Source organism: Lepidochelys kempii, chromosome 10 (assembly GCF_965140265.1).
Source record: "Lepidochelys kempii isolate rLepKem1 chromosome 10, rLepKem1.hap2, whole genome shotgun sequence".
Taxonomy (NCBI): domain Eukaryota; kingdom Metazoa; phylum Chordata; order Testudines; family Cheloniidae; genus Lepidochelys; species Lepidochelys kempii.
Window position 1 is genome coordinate 13,781,185 of NC_133265.1, and position 23,156 is coordinate 13,804,340.

General features: G+C 39.3%; 1 protein-coding gene across 2 annotated transcripts in view; it reads right to left on the reverse strand.

The window, feature by feature from the left end:
• The window catches only part of DNAAF5 (dynein axonemal assembly factor 5), a 41,957-nt gene extending 19,445 nt beyond the window's left edge, over positions 1-22,512 (reverse strand). For both annotated transcript variants that reach the window (XM_073362091.1, XM_073362092.1), the window contains exons 1-7: positions 21,873-22,512; positions 21,142-21,326; positions 19,669-19,793; positions 19,078-19,193; positions 10,335-10,567; positions 7,732-7,944; positions 4,908-5,051 (exon numbers count right to left, since the gene is read on the reverse strand). In XM_073362091.1, the coding sequence (XP_073218192.1) occupies positions 4,908-5,051; positions 7,732-7,944; positions 10,335-10,567; positions 19,078-19,193; positions 19,669-19,793; positions 21,142-21,326; positions 21,873-22,425 (1,569 nt within the window). In that variant the 5' untranslated portion in view covers positions 22,426-22,512. The remainder of the gene's footprint in view (positions 1-4,907; positions 5,052-7,731; positions 7,945-10,334; positions 10,568-19,077; positions 19,194-19,668; positions 19,794-21,141; positions 21,327-21,872) is intronic.
• Between the last annotated feature and the right edge of the window lie 644 nt (positions 22,513-23,156).

Here is a 23,156-nt window from a genome sequence, read left to right on the forward strand (position 1 = left end):
TGCTATTTTTAAACTGTACTCAACTGTTCTGGTGTCTGGGCCCTTTAGAATTTTGAAGATAGATCGCTGGCCTGACAAGTCATTAGGAAGCGTCAGATGTGAAAAGATTTTAGAAAAGGCAGGATTTGCTAAGTACAGAGATTATACTTTAAGTGACTTTGCCTGCACCCAAGACAAAAGATTGCCGCTTTCTGTAGGATCTTTGCATTCTAGTCAAAATTACTCAATATTTGTGTTTCAAAGTATTTTTGTTGACCTGTAAATAAATCAGACCATTCCACAACACTGAGCTGTGTATTTGAGTTCAAAACCATTGTCTATCATTCCGTATATAAACCACCACAACTTTTTTTTTTCATGGAAAAAGGAAGAAAGTACAAAATGATGTAATTCCAATCAAGGATACAATAGAAGCATTGTTCAGAGGTGGTTTACAATAAACTGTTCAAACTTTCCATTTGTGCTAGTAACATAGGAGGGTACACATTAAATCCACAGATAGGCAGATGTCCAGCATTAGTTTCACAACCTTGTAATACATTTGACTGAGTCTCTTAAGAAAATTGGCAAGGGTTACTTTTAATTTCTATAAATATTTTAATATCTAACATGACCCATCCTGCATTAGCCAGCACTGCAGTAGTCCTCAAACTCACACAGCCTTTCTAGTCAAAGAGATGAAGTTACATTACTGTGACATAGACGTACCTGTAAGTACAAATGCTGAATTATCCTCATACCAACAATCAAAACAGACCTGATGAAAGGACAAGATGGCTCACAAGTGTGGTAAAGGAATAAAAAGCCTTTAAACTACTATATCACCAGTTCAAATCTGGACAAGTTCAGAATTGATCTAACAGAGCTGCTATCTGATGGCTGAAATGAGTTCCAGCCACCTAGAAAATGGAGGGCCACAACTAAGCACAGTACTTAGTAGGTGGTCTTACCCCATTTTCATGGTGCTTAGTTGATGGCCTGTCTTCATTTTCTATAGGACAGGTAATTAATGTAAAATCTAGCTCTTATATAGTGCTTTTCATTGGTAGATCTTAAAGCACTTTACAAAAGGAGGTCAGTAGCTTTATCCCCATTTTACAGATGGGGAAACTGAGGCACAGCATGGTGACGTGGCTTGCCTGAGGTCACTCAGTAGGCCAGTGGCAGAGCTGGGCACAGAATCCAGATCTCTGAGTCACAGGCCAATGCTCTATGCACTAGGCTTCACTGCCTCCCGCAAAGAAATTGGTGCCATTGCTAACTGATCAGCAGATGAGCTAAAAATCCAGTAAGTATGAAGAGTGCACTATTCTCTTACAATTAGAAGTACACAAGATAATCATTGATGCCCTACCAGTGTATCTCTGCAACCTCCTTAAATAATAGCTTGGAGGTTTAGTAATTCAAAGGTTCAGATGGTTCAGGTATATTCACAAGATCTTTTGATCCTGAATAAGGAACTCTTCTCAGAGCAACACATTTCTATTTTTAAGCTAGCTGGAAGGCATTTGTCTTCTATGGACAAAAACTATTTCAGTAGGGCATTTTGCTTTTTGGAGTTGTTTATATGGATTGTATAGCAGCCTAGGGCACAAGGCATGAAATGCACTATGTAAAAAAAGCATTTTATTGTACTTTGTGGAGGTTTTGGAAAAAACACACAAGAAATATATTGAAATTCTTAGATCATTCAAGGTAGAATTTATGGGACACAGAGTAATAATGAGGAAAGGAGGAATCTGAAGATATACAAACCACAGTTGAATACATTCTTGACATAGCCTTAAGCATTATGAGGCTGATATTGAGAGATACTGAAAGCTGCAGCCCATTTTGAAGTTGTTGGGAGTTAGGTCCTCAATAACTGAAAAAATCAGGTTATATTTGTCTTTGTGACAAACCTGAAATATTGGAACTACCCAAACTAATTGCCAGATTATCTGTCTTGCTGAAAAAAATGCTAAAGAGAACAAAGAATTTAATCCAAAATAATGTCAACTGGAAAAAAAAACACCACTGTAAATACAAGAATATCCAAAGCCTTTAATAATTTCAGGGGATTTCCTTTGTCTTATGCGAGAACCAGGTTTTATCTCCATGAAACTGCTTTACTTCTAGGACTTGTAGGATTTGCAAAGTTTGGAAAGTGGGCATGTCAACACTATTGACCATTCTGTAGCCAAAAACCGCAGAGATGCGTAAAATAACGATATTTTTGTTTAGGGACTCATGCATTCACAATAAAGTTTATAAAAATGTATCCCAGATTAGTTCCTTGTGTAATTTGACTTTGAGTTTGAAAGAATCTCTTGCACCTTGTTTTAATACTTGTGTAAGCTTTGTTTCATTTCTTCCTTTCAGATTAATTTTCAAAGGGTATGCCTCTTTGGAGAGAGCCTGTTGGTGACATAGCCATAAATACTGTTAAAGCACAGGTTTTTGGATTATAATGCCTGGAAGCAATACAAGAGGAAGTAGAACAGCCATCAAATAGGAGCAGGTCTGAAAAAACAGACTTGGATAGGCCACCAAGGAGTTATAGTGAGTAAGGATGGCTGTTGATTTATTTGGCATTTAACTTTGGGGTGGGGGGAGGATTTGAAGAGTGCGAAGAGAATGAAGGAGATGAGATAATGGTTAGAAAAAAGGTTGACTTATTTTCAGAGCTTCTCTAGATGTTGTCCTTGATGTTAGAGAATGACTACAACACCTCTTAAGCTTTCTTATGAGAGGTGAATAGGTCAACTACTGTAAAAGCCTCGATGTTTGGCAAAGCACAGAAAAAAAATCCATTTTGAAACTCATTTTGTGGGCTAGTAGTTTGACCTTTCTTCTGTGGCCAGAAAAGAACTTGGGTCCAGTCTCAAAGGAATGTATCGTTAAGCAGGGTCCCCCTAATGTCACACGATTGTTTGCCTTAGACCACACTTGGGGGTGGCCTGCTTTCAGCCTTCACCAGGATGACTCTCTGCAAACCTTCTTTGCTTTTTTTCATCAATATCTAGTCTAGAAGACTAACAATCTTGGATCTGAGATCCTTTTTAGGAATTACCTTTTTCCTTCAGATGAACCCCTTCTCCCAAATTTAAAGGTTTGGTTCTGTAGTTTCTTTAAGACAGTTTGTTTTATTCAGGAGAACACCTTTTAAAAGGAAAGATTCCTGTTCATCTCACCACAACAGAGTCCTTGATGCAGCAAAATAAAAAGCAGCTCATGCAAGGCCTGTCTTGACTAGTTCATGGTACTCTACAGGCAACTTTGGAGATTTTGCAGTTAAAGCCTTGTGGAAGGATATGAAAGCAAAAGGCCATCATAATCAAATGGTACAGCCCAAACTTCCCTTATTTAGTTCTCTTCCCCTTCCGGGATGCAATCATAATGCTTTCCTGGCCACTTGTGCATATATGGAGAGCTTTGTTTGAGGCAAAAACAATACTGCAAGGAGAATATGGTTAGAAAGTTTGAATTTCTTTCTAGCCTGGTGGAAAAATTGTGGCCGAATCAAGCTGTTCTAATCTTCTTTAGCTACACACTATAGTAAAACAGATTTCTGAACATTAGTCTCCAGGCCTCATGGACCCACCAGTTAAGGCATAAAATTGTGAAATGTTGGCTTTTTGGGAACAGAGGTGCAATGGGGAGAATTTGTTCCTGGAGGGTTTACATCTTTGCGAAGGACTTAGACGAAACAAGAAAATTCTGAGGGATTTTCATTGCTATCTTTAAAAGAGAAAGTTAGATTAATTTCTAATAGGAAGAGTGAACTGGGTGAAGAGTCTAACCTGTGGATGCTTAACTTATAGGATGTCTAAAATAAAAACTTGTTCAATATTATAAAATATTCATAGTCAGTAATGCATCTTCTGATGATAAGAATTCCCCTCTTTAAAAGTGTTATGTAAAGTGGTTATAATACCTACCTGTCTTGTAATAAAATAGGATTTGGCTACCTCATAAGGGTGTTATAAGACTTTAATGGAATGTTTGATAAGCAATTTGAGATCCTGGGATGAAAGGCACTATATGATTACAGTGTATTACTTATATGATGATAATTTGGATTTTTTTAAAAAGAAAAAAAAACAAAACAAAAAACCTCTAGAAGAAGAGCACAGCAGTCATGAGGAGCTTCTGGTAAGAGAATCAGGAAATAACAGAGTTACAGAACACCTTAGAACCGCTTGATATATTAAAGCGGGAAATTTCAGTGTCTGGACTGGTGACTAACAATAATACTCTCTCATACAGCTCTCTTAAATCCTCAGAATGCTTTCCAAACATTAGCCAACCTTAGCAACAGCCCTGTGGAGATAGCTAGGGGCAGAAAAGTTTAAGGACTTGCTCAAGACCAAAGTCCTAAATCAGAGCTGCAATTAAGAACTAAGGAATTCCATGTTTTCACTCCTATGCTTAGATAATTAGTCCATGCCAACCTCTCACTCTTGCAACAACAGACAGAATATGCTGTACTTGAAAGAACTGCAAAAATAAATAAATAAAAACTACTGTCCTACGGTTCAGATCCTCGGCTGGTATAAATCACATTTTTAATTGAGCTATAATGATTTATGTCAGTCGAGGATCTGGCTCTAGGTGTTTCAATAAGGGTCTTTACTCAAAACTAAAACCAAAGGAACTTCTTGGGAAGAGAATGAGCAGACAGAGTTTACAGCATTCTACATGCGCCCCTGGGGCCACATAATGACTGAATCTTCTGAACTCTTTAATCTTTACTGCTCGACTCTGAGTTAAGCGCTAGCAAGGCCTGAAGCCTAAGAGCAGGGAGATTTATAGCGGTTACTTACATTATATTTAGACAAATCGTCTTACCAACAGTAAAAACAAACAAAACAAAACAAAAATCAGGATTTTAAACATTTAAAACACCCATTCACAGTTAGTGTCACCTTTTCATTAAGATGTTCGGCGCGTGGTATTGCCATTATTGTCACCAAAACTTTCATCAGCTGCAGGCTAGTTTCTTTGCAGTCTTCTTGGCACACTTCAGTTATCGCTTGTACGCAACAAAGCAATTGTTCCATGTAAAAGATCTACAAACAAAAAGCATGAAATGTGTGAGTTTTGTTAGACAACGTTAGACACCCTTTCTTTCACAGGCCAGTAAAATTGACACAATCCTCTTTAAAAGTCAGGTATTAGTCGATGACAGTAATAAGATAAATTGTACATATCCTGCTAAACTGGATGCCTATTTATTGTTCCAAATATAGACTCTATAATTCACTCAGTTTTATAATAACCTATGGGGCATTTTTTGTAGAGCAACAAATTAATACACTCTTCCCAGGTTTTTTGCTTGTGGAAGTGATTACCTTGTCCTGTTAAGAAAAATTAATAACCATCCTGCCAGCCACACGATTGCAATATGCTGGATAAATACATTAAAGAATTTTGGGGTTCCTAGGAAGATTTTCATCTTATCCTGAAATGGAACTCTTTAACTTCTAATGCTTCTGCTGTGCCAATCTCAAACGTCCAAATTTCTGAACATACCAAGTAGTGTATTGCAACATCACTATGCAGAAACAAGGAAACCTGAAGGTCTGTCTCCCACCTAATTACTGCAACATAATGCATGAAATCCTGGCCCCACTGAAGTCAATGGGTGTTTTGCCATTGACTTCAATGGGGCCAGAATTTCACTCAAAATTCTTGTCAGTTTGCAAGTCTTCTGTAACAAAGCATAGCAGACCACAGTTGGCAGAGGTTCCATGATTTGCTGTACTATATCAGTGAAAGAGACCACTGTCATACGACTGGTTAGCTCCACTTCCAAAAAGAAAATAAATAAAACTTGAGAATACTCTTACCTATAAATGGTATTTATCTGATGTCATTTATATATCATTCTCTCACTCTGATAAAGAATTATTTCTCAAATAGAAAAGTTAGGTCTGTCTACTCTCTATATTGTCGAATAGAGTTAATTTCTAGAAGATCACATGGCACTTTTGCAGATCTGTTCTGTGGACTCATTGTTTGAACACCCAGAGGTGGTGGTGCTTCCAGTGGAATAGATCCCTAAGAATAACGTATTTCAGTGTGATTGAGGCCAATTCTGAGCATTCTAAGAATCACTCAAACACATGCCATTAAAACAAGGACTTAAAGAGGAAAGAACTACATTGTCTCAAAGGGAGAATTAAACAGATCCTGTAACACTAGAATAATCTTCTTAAAAGGAATTATAAATCTGACAAGGGGTACAAAGAATCTTCTGGAGACAGGGTATTGGCCAACTGCATATCCCTGAAGATCCCCTGCTAGTCATTCTAAGGGCAGAGGCTTAACATTTCAAACTCCTCCTGGAAAGAAAGCTAGAATCTTAATTAAGGAGAAGGCTTGGTAGACTGTATGGATCTTTCTTGTATACCAGTAACAGAACATGCTGCAGATCCGGAAATAGAAGAAAGGGGTGAAGAACTCCTGAATTTCAACTGTTACACTAGAGAGCCCACTCCATATTGGAGAAAGAACCTTTCATACACCAATCTGAAAGGGTCAAGATACTGAGATCTAAGGATCCTTTCAGCTGAACAGTTACATGCAGAATAATTAACACAGGCAAAGAAAATGTAACAGGTGAGGAAGTACACCAAAGGAAAAAAAAATACATGCAATGCCTTAATGCTAATTAATTGTAAACATCACTCTCACTATATGGCTCACAAAGAATACGGGCACTTCAAAACAGTATAGTAAGAACCGCCTTCAGGCTCACGTCCCATGAAATCCATCTACTGCACGTTAGTTATGTGTGTGCTTAAGAGCAATTTTATCATGATGGAAGTGTCTTCATCCTGCATTTTTAGGATGAAGGAACCCAAATGTAAGAAGCTTAAATGCTAAAGCTTTTTGCAAAGAGTGTTCCTAAATGCACATTTAAACATACTGGATCATTGCCTTTTAAAAATCAAATATTAATATCCAAAAAGCTAGCATTAAAAGGAAGCACTTCTCTTTGTGAAATATAACATGCCAATCACTATTACCAAGAAAACGCTTGTAATGATTGTATCAATCATTTTTATTTAGCTGGACTGCAGAGCTGGGAAGGGACAAAGTAAATTCATTTGTTTGGATTCTATACATGATGAACTTATCAAAACAAGGGCCAAATGGTGCCTTTGGATTAATCCAATTGACTACCATTGCAATACATGGGAATGACGTTCATAGGTTTAAAAGCAGAAAGTTAGTCTAATGTAGATAACTTGAAGTTTTGATGGCAGGGAAAAATCAATATCTTATAACTATATTAACTAAGACCTATATAACCCAGTGTAGTTTGAACTGAACATATGCAAGATTGTGTGCAAACAGACAATCACAAATGAAAAACTTGTGTGCACAATAATTTAAACAGAACTGCTATTATTTTGGTCAGTATTTCCATGGTATGAGAAGGGGACTTGTTACTTTAATATAACTTTTTTTTTCAATCCGCAAAATTGCTTGTAAAATTTTCTAAAGTAAGGTACAGTCTAACTCAGTGGTTCGCAAATTACAGTATGTGGGCCACAATCAGGTGGCATGCAGATGGATTTGAAGTATAGTATGAGAACAAGAATCCGTTATAAACTACAGTTAAAAACAACAAAAGTGGTTTGCCAATCACTTTTGGCTTTTAGATGTGGTATGCTAAGACTTAAAGTCTGAGAACCAGTGGTCTAAGTCCTGGGCTGTTTTGGATTTTCCATTTATCCTTACCTCTTCAGATCGCTGACAGATCTCAGGTTGTGAGAGTGTGTTGGCAAGATAAGACAAATGAGGCTTTAAGACTTGTCTTGGGCAACCTCGTATCACTGCAGCTAGAATCATGAGATAAGAAGGCATAGGTGTTTTTTCAAGGGCCGACACCAGTAACTTCAGAGATACCTTAGGGTTAACAAATGTTCCAATCAACTCTGCTGCTTTCACACACTGTAAAAGAGAATAAACATAACTTGAGGATTATTTTGAAAACACAAAGACCATTCATCATATCCTGGCCCTTCCTCTTTTTATGATTCCAGCTGTTTTTTAAATACTTCAGCAATTGGCTTATAGGCCTTTCCGCTCACTCAGTAATGACTGCATGCATGAAAAAATTTTCTTGACATGTGTTCAGAAAGCTCATAATAAGGCATGCAAGCACCCTTCTCAGCATCAGACTCAAACTTTCATGAGAAAGTTGTAAAGCACAGTGTAATAGATCTCTAGCTTAGGGTGACCAGATGTCCCAGATTTCCTGGTTCAGGGTCCCCCCAACCCCTGCGAAAACTGGTCTGAGGCACACCCCCTACCCTCATTTATATATATATATATATATACAAAACTCAAAAAAGAAGTAATCCATTTTTTGTTGCATTCACACTCCTCTCAAAACTGTGTTTTAGAGAAGCACCTTTGTATTTTTCTCTGGCATGCAGAGGAGTCAAGTATACGTGGCAACCTAGTGATAGCATTGTGTACTCCATACAGAAAGAGCCTGCTCCTTTCAATCTTTCATTCTCGGTGCTAGCAGGGCTGCCAAGTACTATGTATCCCTCTCTGGCATGCAGACGAGTCCCAAGGCCTAGGCTCCAGCACAAGCCCGAATGTGTACACAGCACCTGAACAGCCCCGCAGCCTGAGCCCGAGTCAGCTGACATGGGCCAACCACAGATGTTTAACTGCAGTGTAGACATACCCTTAGAATCCCCTAACCCAATGCTCGGGCATTGGTTCAGTGATGACTCACAGAGCAGAGAATGCTCCTAACTGAATCACCAGTACTGTTTCCTACAACATTCTGAGTTTTCTTCCTCCAAGTACTGATCAGGTGCACCTCTGCTTAGCTTGTGAGAACAGAATCAACTTCAGCCTAAAGTGCTCTGGCTCAGGACCACACATGTGGAGTAGAATCAGGGAGAATGGGTGTGAAGAGATCTAAAATCTGATATATGGGAGGAGGGTGCAATCTGTGAGAAGAGGAGGAATGCAGAGGGTGTAGAGAGAAGTAAGGATAAGAAATGAAATCCAGACTTCATTTGGCTTCCATAATAGCACTATCCCATACAGAAGCTTGATTTGGAAAACCAACCTTTGTTGACATATACTGGCTGCAGATAGTCCAGGCAATGTGAAAGTAACAAAAATTGGAAACTGGCAATGGAACTTTTTGTTACAGCTTATTTTTTGTGTGTTCCGGTGGCAGTAAAATAAACAAACAGGAATGAGATTTAATTGTTAAAATTATATAAAAAAACCCCCGTCCTTTATACCCTTTGAAAAATTTGGTTTAATTATTTTGTAAATGCAGCTGTGACTGATAATCTATGAGAGTTTTGCCTGTTGATAAAAATCAATAAGAACTGTGTATTTTAAGGCACTGGCTTACATAAATCTATTAGAAAAAGTGTTCTATTTCTTGTCTAAACACAACAGTGGGAAGGAAGCATTTACTTGGATAACTGATGTGTCTGAACACTGATGGCTATCATATGAAATAAACATACCTTAATGTTATGGTTAGATTATGCGCTGAGAGATAACAAGTGAAATTAACTAGAAAGGTCATGAACTTCACATATTTTTAAAATGGAATTTGTTGCCCCAAGGCATTTACACTTAAATCTGGTGCTTATGATTTTTAAGAGGCCGTTAATGCTTCTCTTGTTGGCACAAGAAGTGAAAACCATTTGAATAGTCTCAGTTTTGGTCTTCACATGAATCATACAAAAATAAAATTTATTTTAACAAATACACATAAAAATCTACAAAATGTTTAACATCCTCCCTAAAAACATTTAAAACTACTGGGGATCTTGATCATGCATCTGTACTCTGGCAAAACTCTCACTGAGTTCAACAGAATCACTAGCATCATCTTTTCCCATAACAGTATTTCTTTGAAACATTTTATAAAGGAGAAATGAGATTCAAAGCACTATTAACAAGTGGCAATTGTAACATTATTTTATATCCTGTGGGAAGAGTGAGATGGCAACTCATGAGTTTAGGACCCTTAAAAGAAACGAGAGGGGAGAGAAATTATTGGCCCAGTTCACTCATGTTGTTAGTTGTTTGTGTGCCAAATACTCCTTTGAGCTCAATTACAGGATGAGGACTTTTCCCAACATGTTAAGTAAAATATTTTAAAATTTATTTTCAGTTAATTAAAAATAGTTTAATTTTAGCCACATGGACCCAATCCTGAGTGGTGCTGAGCACTTCCCTCTCCTCCCCTGGACTTCACTGGGAACTAAAGGAAATAGCCCCATACACTCAAGACTATTTAAGATTGGGTCTCTATTTAGGGTATTGTAGATATCTAAAAAAGGCAAACTCACATTTCTAACCACATTATTGTCTTCATCTAAGCATACTCGGTACAAAGTTCTAAGCAGTAGCTCCATGTGCTGTGTAATGTGATCCTCTGCATGTAGCAATAATATAAACAGAAGCTGAGATGCTTTTATTCTTGTGCCTTCAACCCAGTCAGTTACATCATGACAGAGACCTGGAAGAATTTTGGAGAGGTTTCTTGTAACAAGCTCCCGACATCCCAATTCTGGTCGAACCACTAGGAGAAGAGGGAAAAAAAACAAAACAAAACAAAAAAACAGAAGGAAAGTTCAGGAAAAGCACTACAAATGCTTCGCAGAAAATTTTAGAAAAGGTTAATGGTGTTGATTCATAACAAAAATAATGTCTTTTTTGCTTCTATGTGAAGTACATGATTCAAAGCACTGCATGTGGCTTTATCTGGGAGAATGCCATTGACTTTTTAATTGCACAATGCTATTAAACTCCATTTAACACTTTGAAAATGTAGTTATTTAATAAGTAATATTAATACCACCTTGGTGTTATATAGCAATTTTCATTAGTAGAGCTCAAAGCACTTATATCATTGGAAAGTTGGTATTTTCATTACATGCTTTATTTTTTAAAAAATGTATAAAGGAGAGAGGAAGGAAAATAAGAAGCTCACCGCCCAACATGGCAAATGCATTTTAGCCAATCTCAAAGCATATGACACAAAGAGATAATCTCCTTTTTACTGTTATTTTAAAAATCAAATGGAAGCAAACAAACAAAAAGAAAAACAAGAAAAGCTGGACTTTTTCAAAACAAGCTTGGTGGCATCCCTGGCTCAAACACAATTGAGACAGCACGCAGCAGTCAGAAAAACTTTGAAATAGCATGAGAAACATTATATACAGGTTTCAAAAAAGAAAAAAAATATATTCTTTTCAGGGTGTCAGAACACAGCAGGAATTGGCAAGTGTGCCTCCTTGTACTTCATAAAAAGAAAAGGAGTACTTGTGGCACCTTAGAGACTAACCAATTTATTTGAGCATGAACTTTCGTGAGCTACAGCTCACTTCATCGGATGCATACCGTGGAAATTGCAGCAGACTTTATATACACACAGAGATCATGAAACAATACCTCCTCCCACCCCACTGTCCTGCTGGTAATAGCTTATCTAAAGTAATCATCAAGTTGGGCCATTACCAGCACAAATCCAGGTTTTCTCACCCTCCACCCCCCCACACACAAACTCACTCTCCTGCTGGTAATAGCCCATCCAAAGTGACAACTCTCTACACAATGTGCATGGTAATCAAGGTGGGCCATGTCCAGCACAAATCCAGGCTCTCACCCCCCCCCCCCTTTTCCCGGACACACACACACAAACTCACTCTCCTGCTGGCAATAGCTCATCCAAACTGACCACTCTCCAAGTTTAAATCCAAGTTTAACCAGAACGTTGGGGGGGGAGGGGGTAGGAAAAAACAAGGGGAAATAGGCTACCTTGCATAATGACTTAGCCACTCCCAGTCTCTATTTAAGCCTAAATTAATAGTACCCAATTTGCAAATGAATTCCAATTCAGCAGTTTCTAGCTGGAGTCTGGATTTGAAGTTTTTTTGTTTTAAGATAGCAACTTTCATGTCTGTGATTGCGTGACCAGAGAGATTGAAGTGTTCTCCGACTAGTTTATGAATGTTATAATTCTTGACATCTGATTTGTGTCCATTGTTTCATGATCTCTGTGTGTATATAAAGTCTGCTGCAGTTTCCACGGTATGCATCCGATGAAGTGAGCTGTAGCTCAGGAAAGCTCATGCTCAAATAAAATAAATAAATAAATCAAAAAATCTGATCATAGGTAAACAGCATTGGGTATACAAAAGATTGAAATCTGACACAAGGTAAAAAAATGCCTATGAAGTAACTATTTAAAATAAAATTCTTTAAAACATAAGACACTGTTTGATTATTGCTTCTTTTGTGTATGGAAGAGAGCACTTGGATTATAAGAATTGACAGTGAATAGCAAAGGTCAAATGAGGAAATCTGCCTGAGACAACAAATATGGAGTGGCATTCTATTTGACCTGAGGCAGAAGGTTTTTTTTTAAAAAGGATTCTGACCATTCCTTTTCAATAGTTCCTTCATTTCAGATGTTCAAATGCAGACATTTAATTCCTGTAGCTACCTGCTGTCAAAGCATTCCCCCCCCTCACTATAAACTGTTTGCACCTGTATCCCAAGGCAATGGTTGCTCAATGGAAAACCATTCAGTTGTATAGATGGCACTGAATATTAGGGCAGCCTTCACTCCCCCGCCCCACCCGCAGTGTCTATCATCATGAGATCAAAGCACAGTAAGGCTGAGGTGTCAGGTTCATTAGCTTGCAAGTACAAAAGGGTGGTTAAGGAAAATGCATTACAGCCCTTAATGGAAAAGAAGGAATTCTAGATCCTGAAATATAGATTTACAATGAATCACTCATTATCATGGAATTCTTTTTATAATATGTTTTGAAAAGGAAGCAAATAGACGCAAATGTTAAAACATAATCACAAAGAATAAAATGGAACTTAAAATACCAGAAACTGAAATATAAAACAGATGGTACAGATACATAGATAAATACAAAACTTGCAACAAGACACCACAAATTCCTAATCTTATTTCAAGACACAGGTAAGACTCAGTGGTAAATCATCCTTTTCTCTTTTAACATGCATAGCTAGAGAGACACTATCAGATGCAATCTGGCAGTAAAAGTAAATGGCAGGAAGGAATCTTAAAGTAATTATTAACTTCTTGGGACTGAAGTACAATATTACCAGGTAATTTCCTCAGAAGGCTCTGCAACTATCTTTTCATTGAAGACTTAATGCAGAACTTTAGCAAGCAAGATGAATTTAAAAAAACGGATACAACTGGGCAGCGTTGGGGCGGTTTGCTCAACATTGCGAAGCACTTTTCTTTTATCAGAGCATTGTCTCACACAGCTCTGTAGCAAAGACTGGCTTATGAAGTAGCTCACTTTCCTACCAGTGGTAAGTTCCATTAAAATAATTCCACTAGAAACATATTCAAAAAAGATGCAATTAAATACTAACAAATATGTTATTTTAACTAATACGTTGCACCAAAGTTCCCTCTTGTGGTATGTTTTATCTTTCATGGTAGGAACACCAAAACCGATCAGCTTTGCTGTTCCCTCATCAATCGCACTCATGGTAACACATATCCCTGATGATATGCATTAATTCATAGGGGATGCCTGCATTTGCACCTTATCTGAAAATGGTGTAGGTAAATACAACACTGAAGAGGACACCAAAGAAGGTCCTGGAAACAGGACCAGTAATGTAGACGGTGCCAATACTGAATGGTGAACTGCTCTTAGTACCAATTTTTGAAGGTGCATCTTCACTGATCTTGGCATTTTAAAGATGTGTTGCCACCCATTCTAGAATATAAAACACTTGTGAAGACATTGCAAGTGGTGTAGGAGGAGGTTATTTCCTAAAAACAGTAATCTGGGATGAAAACATTTGTAGCAAAGTCTGATCTGGTTCAAGAGTTTGGTGCAGATTCTGTGAGGTCTCCAGTGGCTGTAATGCTTCCTAGAATAGCAACTTATTTTTCCTCAAGGAATTCCTAGATTCTTCATGTGAAAACTATCAACATATCAGAGGAACTGAGTAGTGTAAAGGGACCCATTCCAGAGACACCTTGCTTAACTATAGGATAAGAAACCTTACTATGCTTTTAATGCTTTCGAAGAAAAATTTAATAGCCTCACTTTCACTTATTTAAGTTTTCAGGAAAAGAGATTTTGGAATCCAGTGCTAAAGAGAAGGCAGTGGACAAAAAAAGAAAACAGAAGCCGATGGATACTATTCATTTTAGCTCTGGAGGACATTTTTGACTATATTCTGAGATAACATGTAATAACTCCAAAAACTCAAGGCCCATACAAAATTCAACTAAGAGAGAAAGCAAGAGGAGAATTATTCAGACTCATCAGGCTTTTGGAAACAGAGCGATAATAGGCAGGATGTGCTGTCATGGTTATAGTTTCTTTTCTGATTCGTGAACCATTGGACGATAACAAAGTACCCACAGATACTCAATAGGGTGCTGAGCATGATGTGCTGTAATGCAAAGTAGGCAATGGCCTCTGCATGGACAAAATTCACGGAGGAAGCATTTGCTTTTATTACCAATGGAAGTACCCTTTCAGAGGTATGGTCACCTTTCATGCTAGTGGCAGCTCCTTCATTCAGAATTGTGAGGAAGTTGCAGACTGCTTATGTGACTTGAGACAGGTCACTTACTTTCTGTGTCTCAGTTTCCCCCTTTGTCAAAGGGTATAACATCCTTTCACCCACCTTTTGTATATCTTGTCTATTTATATTGTAACCTATGTGTTTGTAAAGATCCTAACATAATAGGGCTCGTCTCAACTGGGGCCTAAGGCAATACCATACCACAAATAACTACTTATAACAATGAGAATAAAGTATTTCCTTTCCATGACAATCCTCCTTTCCCAAGGTAAGTTAAAACATTTTAGAATCAATTACGAGAAGTCATACTAGTTTCTGTTTTTCTTGAACCTTCTTCTTCCTCCGTCCTACTCTAATTTTAATATGGGTAACAAACAGCAGCATTATTTCACAACTACTAAGATTGCTTTAGCGTGCTCTTTTACATTTAGAATACCGATCACAACATTCATGAAAAGGGCAAAATTTTCCCTCAGCCTTCATTGCAGATATTTTTAAAAACCTATCATTATCTTTACAAAGGAAATATATGAATGATGGGTGATTATCTAAAAATTCATGAGGCTGACCATCTATTAATATGAACAGCCTGTGACAGGACAAATATTTCTCTTATCATTGGAGGAAGCAAAGGCATTTTTTACCATTTACATGTCCCAAAGCTAATTTTATAACTTACGTCACAGAAAGAAAAAATAAAAACGAACAACAGATCAACTTGACTGCCTTGAAGGCTACGCAGATATGTCACGTCGGTTACTATTATGACGTGCTTCCCCTTTCATTCAAGCATTACCAAGTAAAACAATTTTAACAAAAATATAATTTCAAAAGAGAAAGGACTCCGGAACCCACTGTCATCGAAAGGATTTTGTTGCTGGGGATTCTGTGACGTGATTGGCAGGTAGGGACAAGTCAAGCATGATCTTGTTCTTTCACACCATAAGAGCATTTTGTTCTGTTAAATCTGAGTGTACAAATCAATAAATTACCCACTTTAACCCCCTCTCTCTCACCAATATCCATAAGCATAGTTTTAAACATTAACTTTACAAACCTAAGACAGGAAACAAGCTTCATGCCACAACATAAATGTTAAAGCCACGTATAAATAATATGGCGCAAAGAAGAGGTTAGCCTTTGTTGCCCACCTAGTTTTCCTTGGAAAATAGGGAAGGTACAGTAGTTTCCCTTAACTGCTTCCATTTTCTCCCCCTCTGCTGGCTGACTTTACATCTGCTTAGAAGTTTAATATAATTTTGATGCAAGCTTTTCTGCCATTAAATTTATTTGGGTGCTTCATGCTATCCCATGAATGCTGTGTCTCAGTCTCACTGTTCAGGAAGAACTTAATGTCTCAGGGTCTCTCTCTCCCCAACCCTCCCTTCTCATCTCTTCTCCCTCTCCTCACACGGTTTCTGCCTTAAAAACAGCTTAACATAAAAATGGCCATACCGGTTCAGACCAATTGTCCATCTAGCCCAGTATCTTGTCTTCCGACAGTGGCCAGTGCCAGATGTTTCAGGGGAAAACGAACAGGACAATTACCAAGTGATCAATGCCCTGTCATCCAGTCCCGTCTTATTGCTGAATGGAGGAGATTGCAGTATCGTTTCATCCCTTTTTCAATGTGCAGTGTGCAGAGACTGCAAATAGTAATGAGTCCTATCCCACTTGCCAATTATTTTGGGCCAGATTATGATAATTTATACTCCCTGTGAGAGAGGCTATTTTATGTGAAGTCCCATTGAGGCCAATGGGACTATTTTCAGGGTAAATTACTAGCAAATGTGAGTAAAGGTATCACAATTTAGCCCTATATGGCTATATCCCTCATCATCTACTTTTATTTGTGATAACAACAGAAAAGGCTTTGACTCAGGTGGAAAAATATGACTCCTTAGGTTACAGGAAACCTGAAATGACGCCATTCAATAAATCTGAATTTTGCAACAGAGCTGCAATACTGTGGATATACATATAATCATATGCCCCCTAGGAGTGAGAAGGAGCAATACGACTTCTAAATTCATTGAACTGCAACTAGTGGATGGGATTTGTTTTTATTTTAAAAAAAAGAAAAGAAAATGGCTCCTATAGTATAGGAAAATATTAACAGAGCTTGAAACTGTGTCTAGGATAACACTGTTTTAGGAGAAGATGGAAATGTCTATATTTATTTATGAATTAATTCTAGCCATCAGCCCAAGCTGTTGTGCATTCTGACCCCTAGATGTGCCAAGAATAATTATGGCCTTATCTTCTGACTTTAATCCTAAATTTTTCTGAAGTGTAGATATTTCCCAACCACGTTTTGCATGCATATAAGTCTCCTTTCTAGTGAAAACACAATCTGGGTTTTGTTTATTTTAAGGTTAACAGTACAGTTTACTTATATATTCTCATTTTCAGGTACTGCCTCTTCTTTTTGAGAGTGTGGGCATGTTCTGCCAATGATTGCAGTGGTCAGAGTAAAGGTACTAGCAATGTATAGTATTTCTGAAATATTCTCAATTATTAACAGATTCCTCCTCCTCCAGCTCAGGGAAGATGGGGGAACCAAAATCCTGGAGGCTGATTAAGGTAAGAAATGGGGAGCAGAGGAGAGGGTAAACGGATCCCTACAGCTGATTAAGGCAGTGATTATGGTAACTAATTAGAACAGAGATGCAAGTCTGAACAGATGAATAGCAGTAGAAAAGGTAGGAGAACAGGAGACAGAAATGAAGATGAGGAATAGGAATTCCGGAGGCTGGATTAAGTGCCTCTCTGAACACTCTTCTACAGAGTACCTTTTATTTAGTGAACAAGATCCAACTTAAATTTTCATAGATGTTAACTAAAATAACATCTAGTGACCAGTCAGCATGGACACTCTTGTTTGGAGGATCATGCAAGAATTAGATTACTGGAAATGCTCAAATACACCAGGCTTGGTCTTTGTTGCATTTTCTTTCTTCCTCTTGTACTAATTTAAGTTGTTACCCTGGGGGAGTTGGCTATGTGATGAATGGCAAACCCCATTATATCAGAAAGCTACTGTTCAGCAGTGGTTGAGGCACTTGTCATACAGACTGACATACATACATACATATCTGGCTCAAACCATATAATTCAAATCTATCTTATATCATACATACATATACACACACATATATATATATACACACACACATATATACATACTTACACCCCCCCACACACCCCCAAGAAAGTATATTCAATAAACCAGATTAACTTCCTTACATACAGAGTTGGCATCCAGGAGTCATTTTAGTATCACAGCCTAGGGCAGTGGTAGAAAGATTGCATTCATGCTAGAAAAATTCAATACTGTGGATGACTTGGAAAACTGAATACAATAACCCATAGCTGCTATATAGCTATGTCTGCACTATGAGCTAGAGATGTGATTCCCCGGCTCATGTATACAAACTTGCACTAGTTTGATGAGAGTTGGCATGAGTTTTAGTAGCAGTGTAGTTGCAGTAGTATGGGTAGCAGCAGCAGAGTCAAGGCTGAGACGTACTGAGTATAATACCACCTGAAACCAGTGGGTACGTACTTGGCACAGCTCATCTATGCCTTCACTGCCGTTACCTATGCTAACACTACAGTGCTATTTATGCTCATGCTAGCTTTCAGAGCTAGCACAAGTATGTGTACATGAGCCTATAATTTAATGGTTTAGTTTTCATTAGATATGATAGCTCTTGGTAGACCAATATATTTTAATTGTAAGAAATACCAATAGAATGTTGCGAAGACATACATTACAATAGAACACTTGAGAGACTGACAAAAATGAGTTATGTATCAATACAGAACAAAGAAGAAATTGTTGAAGTTTCTTTAATAAAGTCTGCATAACCTATGAATGCTAACCCACTACAAAGTCATATGGTTTTATTTTGTTTATATTTTAATTCAGGCTGATGGGTTTCTCCATGGAAACAAACAAACAAAAAACGCCTAGATGTTTCTTACTGGGGGGAAAAAGGAAAAATAACTTCTGTAGAAAATTTGTGAAGCCTATCTGTGCACTTGCACCAATTCTGTACAATCTTTATAGCTGTAAGTAAGATTTATGTAAAGTTTGAGGTGAAGTTCGTTAAAATGGGATTTTCTAATGCACTCAGTGTAGGCCTAACTCTGCTTTAACTGAAGTCAATGAGAGTTTCACCATTGACATAATGCTCTCATTTAAACCAATGCTGAACAGCTTCTGAAAATCCTACCCTTAAGCAAATACATACATAGAGCTTAACTCTGAGTACCTTCAGCTCCCATTTAACTTTGTGGGAGCTGAGGGCACTCAGCACCTCACAAGATCAGTCCCGTAGACAACTATGACTGCTTCAACTGCTTTCAAGTACTTATTTTTCACATCCTCTTCCCTTTTCTTAATATCTTTTATGCATACATATATACTGAGGAGGAGCTTCTCAAGCCAGTTATTTTCAATCCCGAGTGCTTTTCTACAATACTCACGTCCTTCAGGATAATGAGATGGTGCTGAATAAAAGTCAAGCTTATCCTTAAGGTCTTCTTCATTCTCTTTTTCCCACTGCAAGCCTATCCTCTTCCAATAACTCACAGCCAGTTGCCTAAAGTATAAAACCAAAGTGTTTGAACCACCCATCTTTACATACATACAGAATGGATGCATTTTTAAATGAGACTGCTGGAAAACAAGAATCCCCTCTACACTCAACTGGAAGACTTCTTTGAATACACTGGGACAAACACTAACTTCAGATACACTTATGCAACTGTAATGGCCAGAAATTTTTTTTTTTTTAAATGAAGCTTCAGTTCAACAGAAATAAACAGTGTGAATCTCAACTAGCTGGGGGAAAAAACCCTTTTGCTTTGAGAAGAAGAATACAACCTCCTCTACCCTCTTTATAATCACACTTATTTGAATGCAGCAGTAACAAAAAAAATGACTGAAAAGTTGTGTGTAGAAATAAGCAAATCAGCTAAATAGAAGAGCAGGACGTTTTCCTGAACTCCGACCTGAGTGCAGAAGTACTTTAATACGAAGTTATCTATAAAAACTGGATCCTTTGTTCTGCTTACTTGTTCTCAGGCATTTCATCAGTAAAGCTGCTAAGTAACAAAGGAATCAACTTGTGAAAGTAAGAATATCTATCCCGCAGGTGCAACAGCCATTCTCCAACAACACTTGTAACAGCTTGCCGAACCTAGGAAGGTGAGAGAAACAACACACTGCAAATTTTCCTACAGTCCCATAACATGAAGGGAAGAACTTTGAAAACAAAAACCTTAGAGTAAACTTTAGCAAAGTGTCTAGAAGAGTCATTTATCAAATCTATTTACAAAAAACAACAACACACACAAATAATGAACTTTCATACAAGACAAGTAAGCTTTGAGCGGGGAAAAAAATAATCAGACAAACTATAGGAGTAGACTGCCTGCATGTCCTGATCACCATTATCTTAGCTCATCATTCCCTGAAGTAAACAGCTCCAACATAGGGTATGTCTTCACTAGCAACGTTTAAGCACTGCTGCAGTTTAAGCGAGAAAATGCAGCACTATAAAGTGGCAGTGTAGACAAGGCCATACTGTATTTCCATTTAAATGGTGGATAAAGTCCGACACATTCTAAATCACAGTAGTTCTTAGAGGGAGTACATTATGAAATGAGGTAAAAACATGGCACCGTCTACTAATAAAAAATATTTAAAAAAATAATTCTTCATTTATACAGCACATTTTAAGCAAGGCACATATACATTTTAAGCACATATACATATTTATGTATATGAATAATCCCATTAAAAGTCAATGGAACCAATCATACGCTTAAACATTTACATATGTGTTTTGCTGGAACAGGCCAGAGAGCTCAGTCCCTTACTGGATCAAGCCCTAAGACTGCAGGGAGAACATAAACGCTATCACTCAACTCTGTCAACCAACACTTTAGATTTTCTGGTTTACTTGGTCTTCAAATTTCCTATCTGCTAAATACTATTGTGCTGAAGGATTATTGCAAATCCCTTTGATTTTACAAAGATTTTTGTCAGCCCCTGGAGAGACATTCATAAACAAACCAAAAAGAGTTCTCTTCAATTATACCCATATTACTGAGGGACAAAAGAGCCAAAGGACCAGATTTTTAGAAGTATTTAGGTACCTAACTCCCATAAAAATCTAGCCCTAAGTGACGTCTCCAAAGTTATGTAGCTAGGAGTAGTACAAACTGAAACACAATCCAGAACTTCTGATACTAGACCACACACCCTCCCCACAAAAGTTGAGTATTACAGCTTTATTCACAAGAACATGCCATCCTCCCTAATTTTTGAGGATCCCTCCTTGGTGGCTAATTTTTACTTGGTCAACTTTATACATTAATATACAAATACTTAAATTCAGCTGAAGCCGAAAATCTTAATGAAGCTAGGAGAACAATTTAATTGGCATTAAGTAGTGAACAGATATTTTTATTACATTATTTTTATTCCTAGAAATATGTTAATGAAGGCGAGACAAAAATCTAGACAAAATAAAGTAGAGTTACCTGAGGAATTTCATCAAAAAGTCGCTGGGCCAAATGAGAGAGAACATCGTCTACAGACTTTCCGTTGCCAAACTGTATCACCGTTCCTGTGGCCTGAATCACAGCAACACGGACTCGGAAGTGCTGGTGTGAAACTGTTTGCATTAAGGGTTTTATTAAAAATTCTGAGTGCATATGAAAGTGTTCTGTTAAAGGAAAAAGAGAGAAAGCTCAGCTCTGTCTTTATAGGTATGCTTACAACAGACCTTGTGCAAACATCACCCTGCATTTATATAGCACCTTCTGGACATGAATCTGATTTATATAGCTATGTTTATGTATATATATGGTCTCATTTGGCAGTGTGTGTTAGACTGGGATAACAGCACATTTGCATCTCTGCTACTATCATCCCAGTCCCATGACCATCCCAGCACCCTCCTCCTGCTGCAGCTTGTTCCCTGTAAGTCTGGTCCCATTCTTTCTACCCTGCCCTCTACTCCCCCATCCCCAGTTAGGATGGCCAGAGCAGCACTGTCCACATACCTGCAACTCCTCCAGCCAGGTGCCCAGCACCCTGAGTTCCACCCCCAGATCACCCTCTTCATCCGAGTCAGGGCCACTAACAATGCTCCTGCAGATCCCTCATCCTCCCTGGCTTCCCCACCATCTCTCTCCTCTCCAATCACTAACCCCGAGCGCAGGACCCTGTGCACCCGCAGCTCCCCGTGGCTGCCTTCCCCGGGTCCCACCTGGCATAGCCCTGGCGCTGGCGGCCGCACACCTGCAGCTTTCACGCTTGACCTCGGGGTAGGGGTCGAGGAGGGTGGCCTGCAGGATGTGGATGACCTCGGGCAGGTAGGGGGCCAGGGCGGTCCCGCAGAGCTCCAGCACGAGGCCCAGGAGCTGGATCAGGGCCAGGCGCAGCTCCTCGCAGGGCTCCTGCGATTGCCCCTGCGGCGGGCTGAGGCGCTGGGCCAGGGCCGGCAGCAAGCAGGGCAGGCCCTCAGCGGGCCGGACACTGTGGCTCAGGCCGTGGTAGGTGAGCTGGACGGCCAGCTCCCGGCAGCGCTCGGCCGGATCCCCCACCAGGCACCGCACCAGCGGCCGCAGCAGCTGCTTGGCGAAGACCTCCTGCAGCACCGGGGCCGAGAGCGGCCGCTCCTGCACCTCGGCCCGGATGGCCCGCAGAGCCCGCAGCCGCGCATCCCGGCCGGGCTCCTGCAGGCTGCCCAGGTGCCGGCCCAGCGCCTGGACCACCTCCGCCACCCGGCGTCGGTCACCCAGAGCCCCGTCCTCGGCCATGCTGGAGCGTCGCTAAGGAGGCTCAGACCCCCCGCTGCGGCCCGTTACTAAGGACTCTGCTCTGCTGGCAGCCGCTTTCACGGCAGTAAACACATGCTTTACGGCAATTTCAACATGCAAGAAACTTTATTGGCAGGGGGCTCTGGCGGACACGGACGCTGAGGCTGTGGTGGGTCTCGCCCAGCAAGCCGCTCCCGCGCCACAGAGACAGTTCGAGAAGAGTGATAGGGGGGTTATAGAGGGAGCATGGGTCAGGGGTTAAAGTGCATAGCGGGGAGCCAGCACTGCTGGGTTTAATTCCCATGGGGCCTTGGGCAAGTCATTTGACAGCTTCCCTGCCTCAGTTTCCCTATGTGTTAGCTGGGGCTAACAGCATTTGCAATGTAGTTGTCCTGACACAGTACGGCATAAAGGCTGCCCCGTAGCTAGGGTTGCCAACCCTCCAGGATTGGCCTGGAGTCTCCTGGAATTGGCATCGATCTCCCGGCGACTATTGAAAGCAATCCAGGAGATTTTAATAGATCATTTTAAGAAAATGATATTACATCAGTGGGGAAATCTCCCGGAATAGCTTCAGTCAGAGTTGGCAACCCTACCCTGAGCTGGTGCCTAATATTCTGTCTCCTGGGAGAAGGGCTTGCTTTGTGTTAGCATTCACCACTAATCAGAGTGAAACACTGATTGCGTAGCTTAAGTAAATGTTGTAGGGTGCAGTCCCTTAAAAGTCAGCG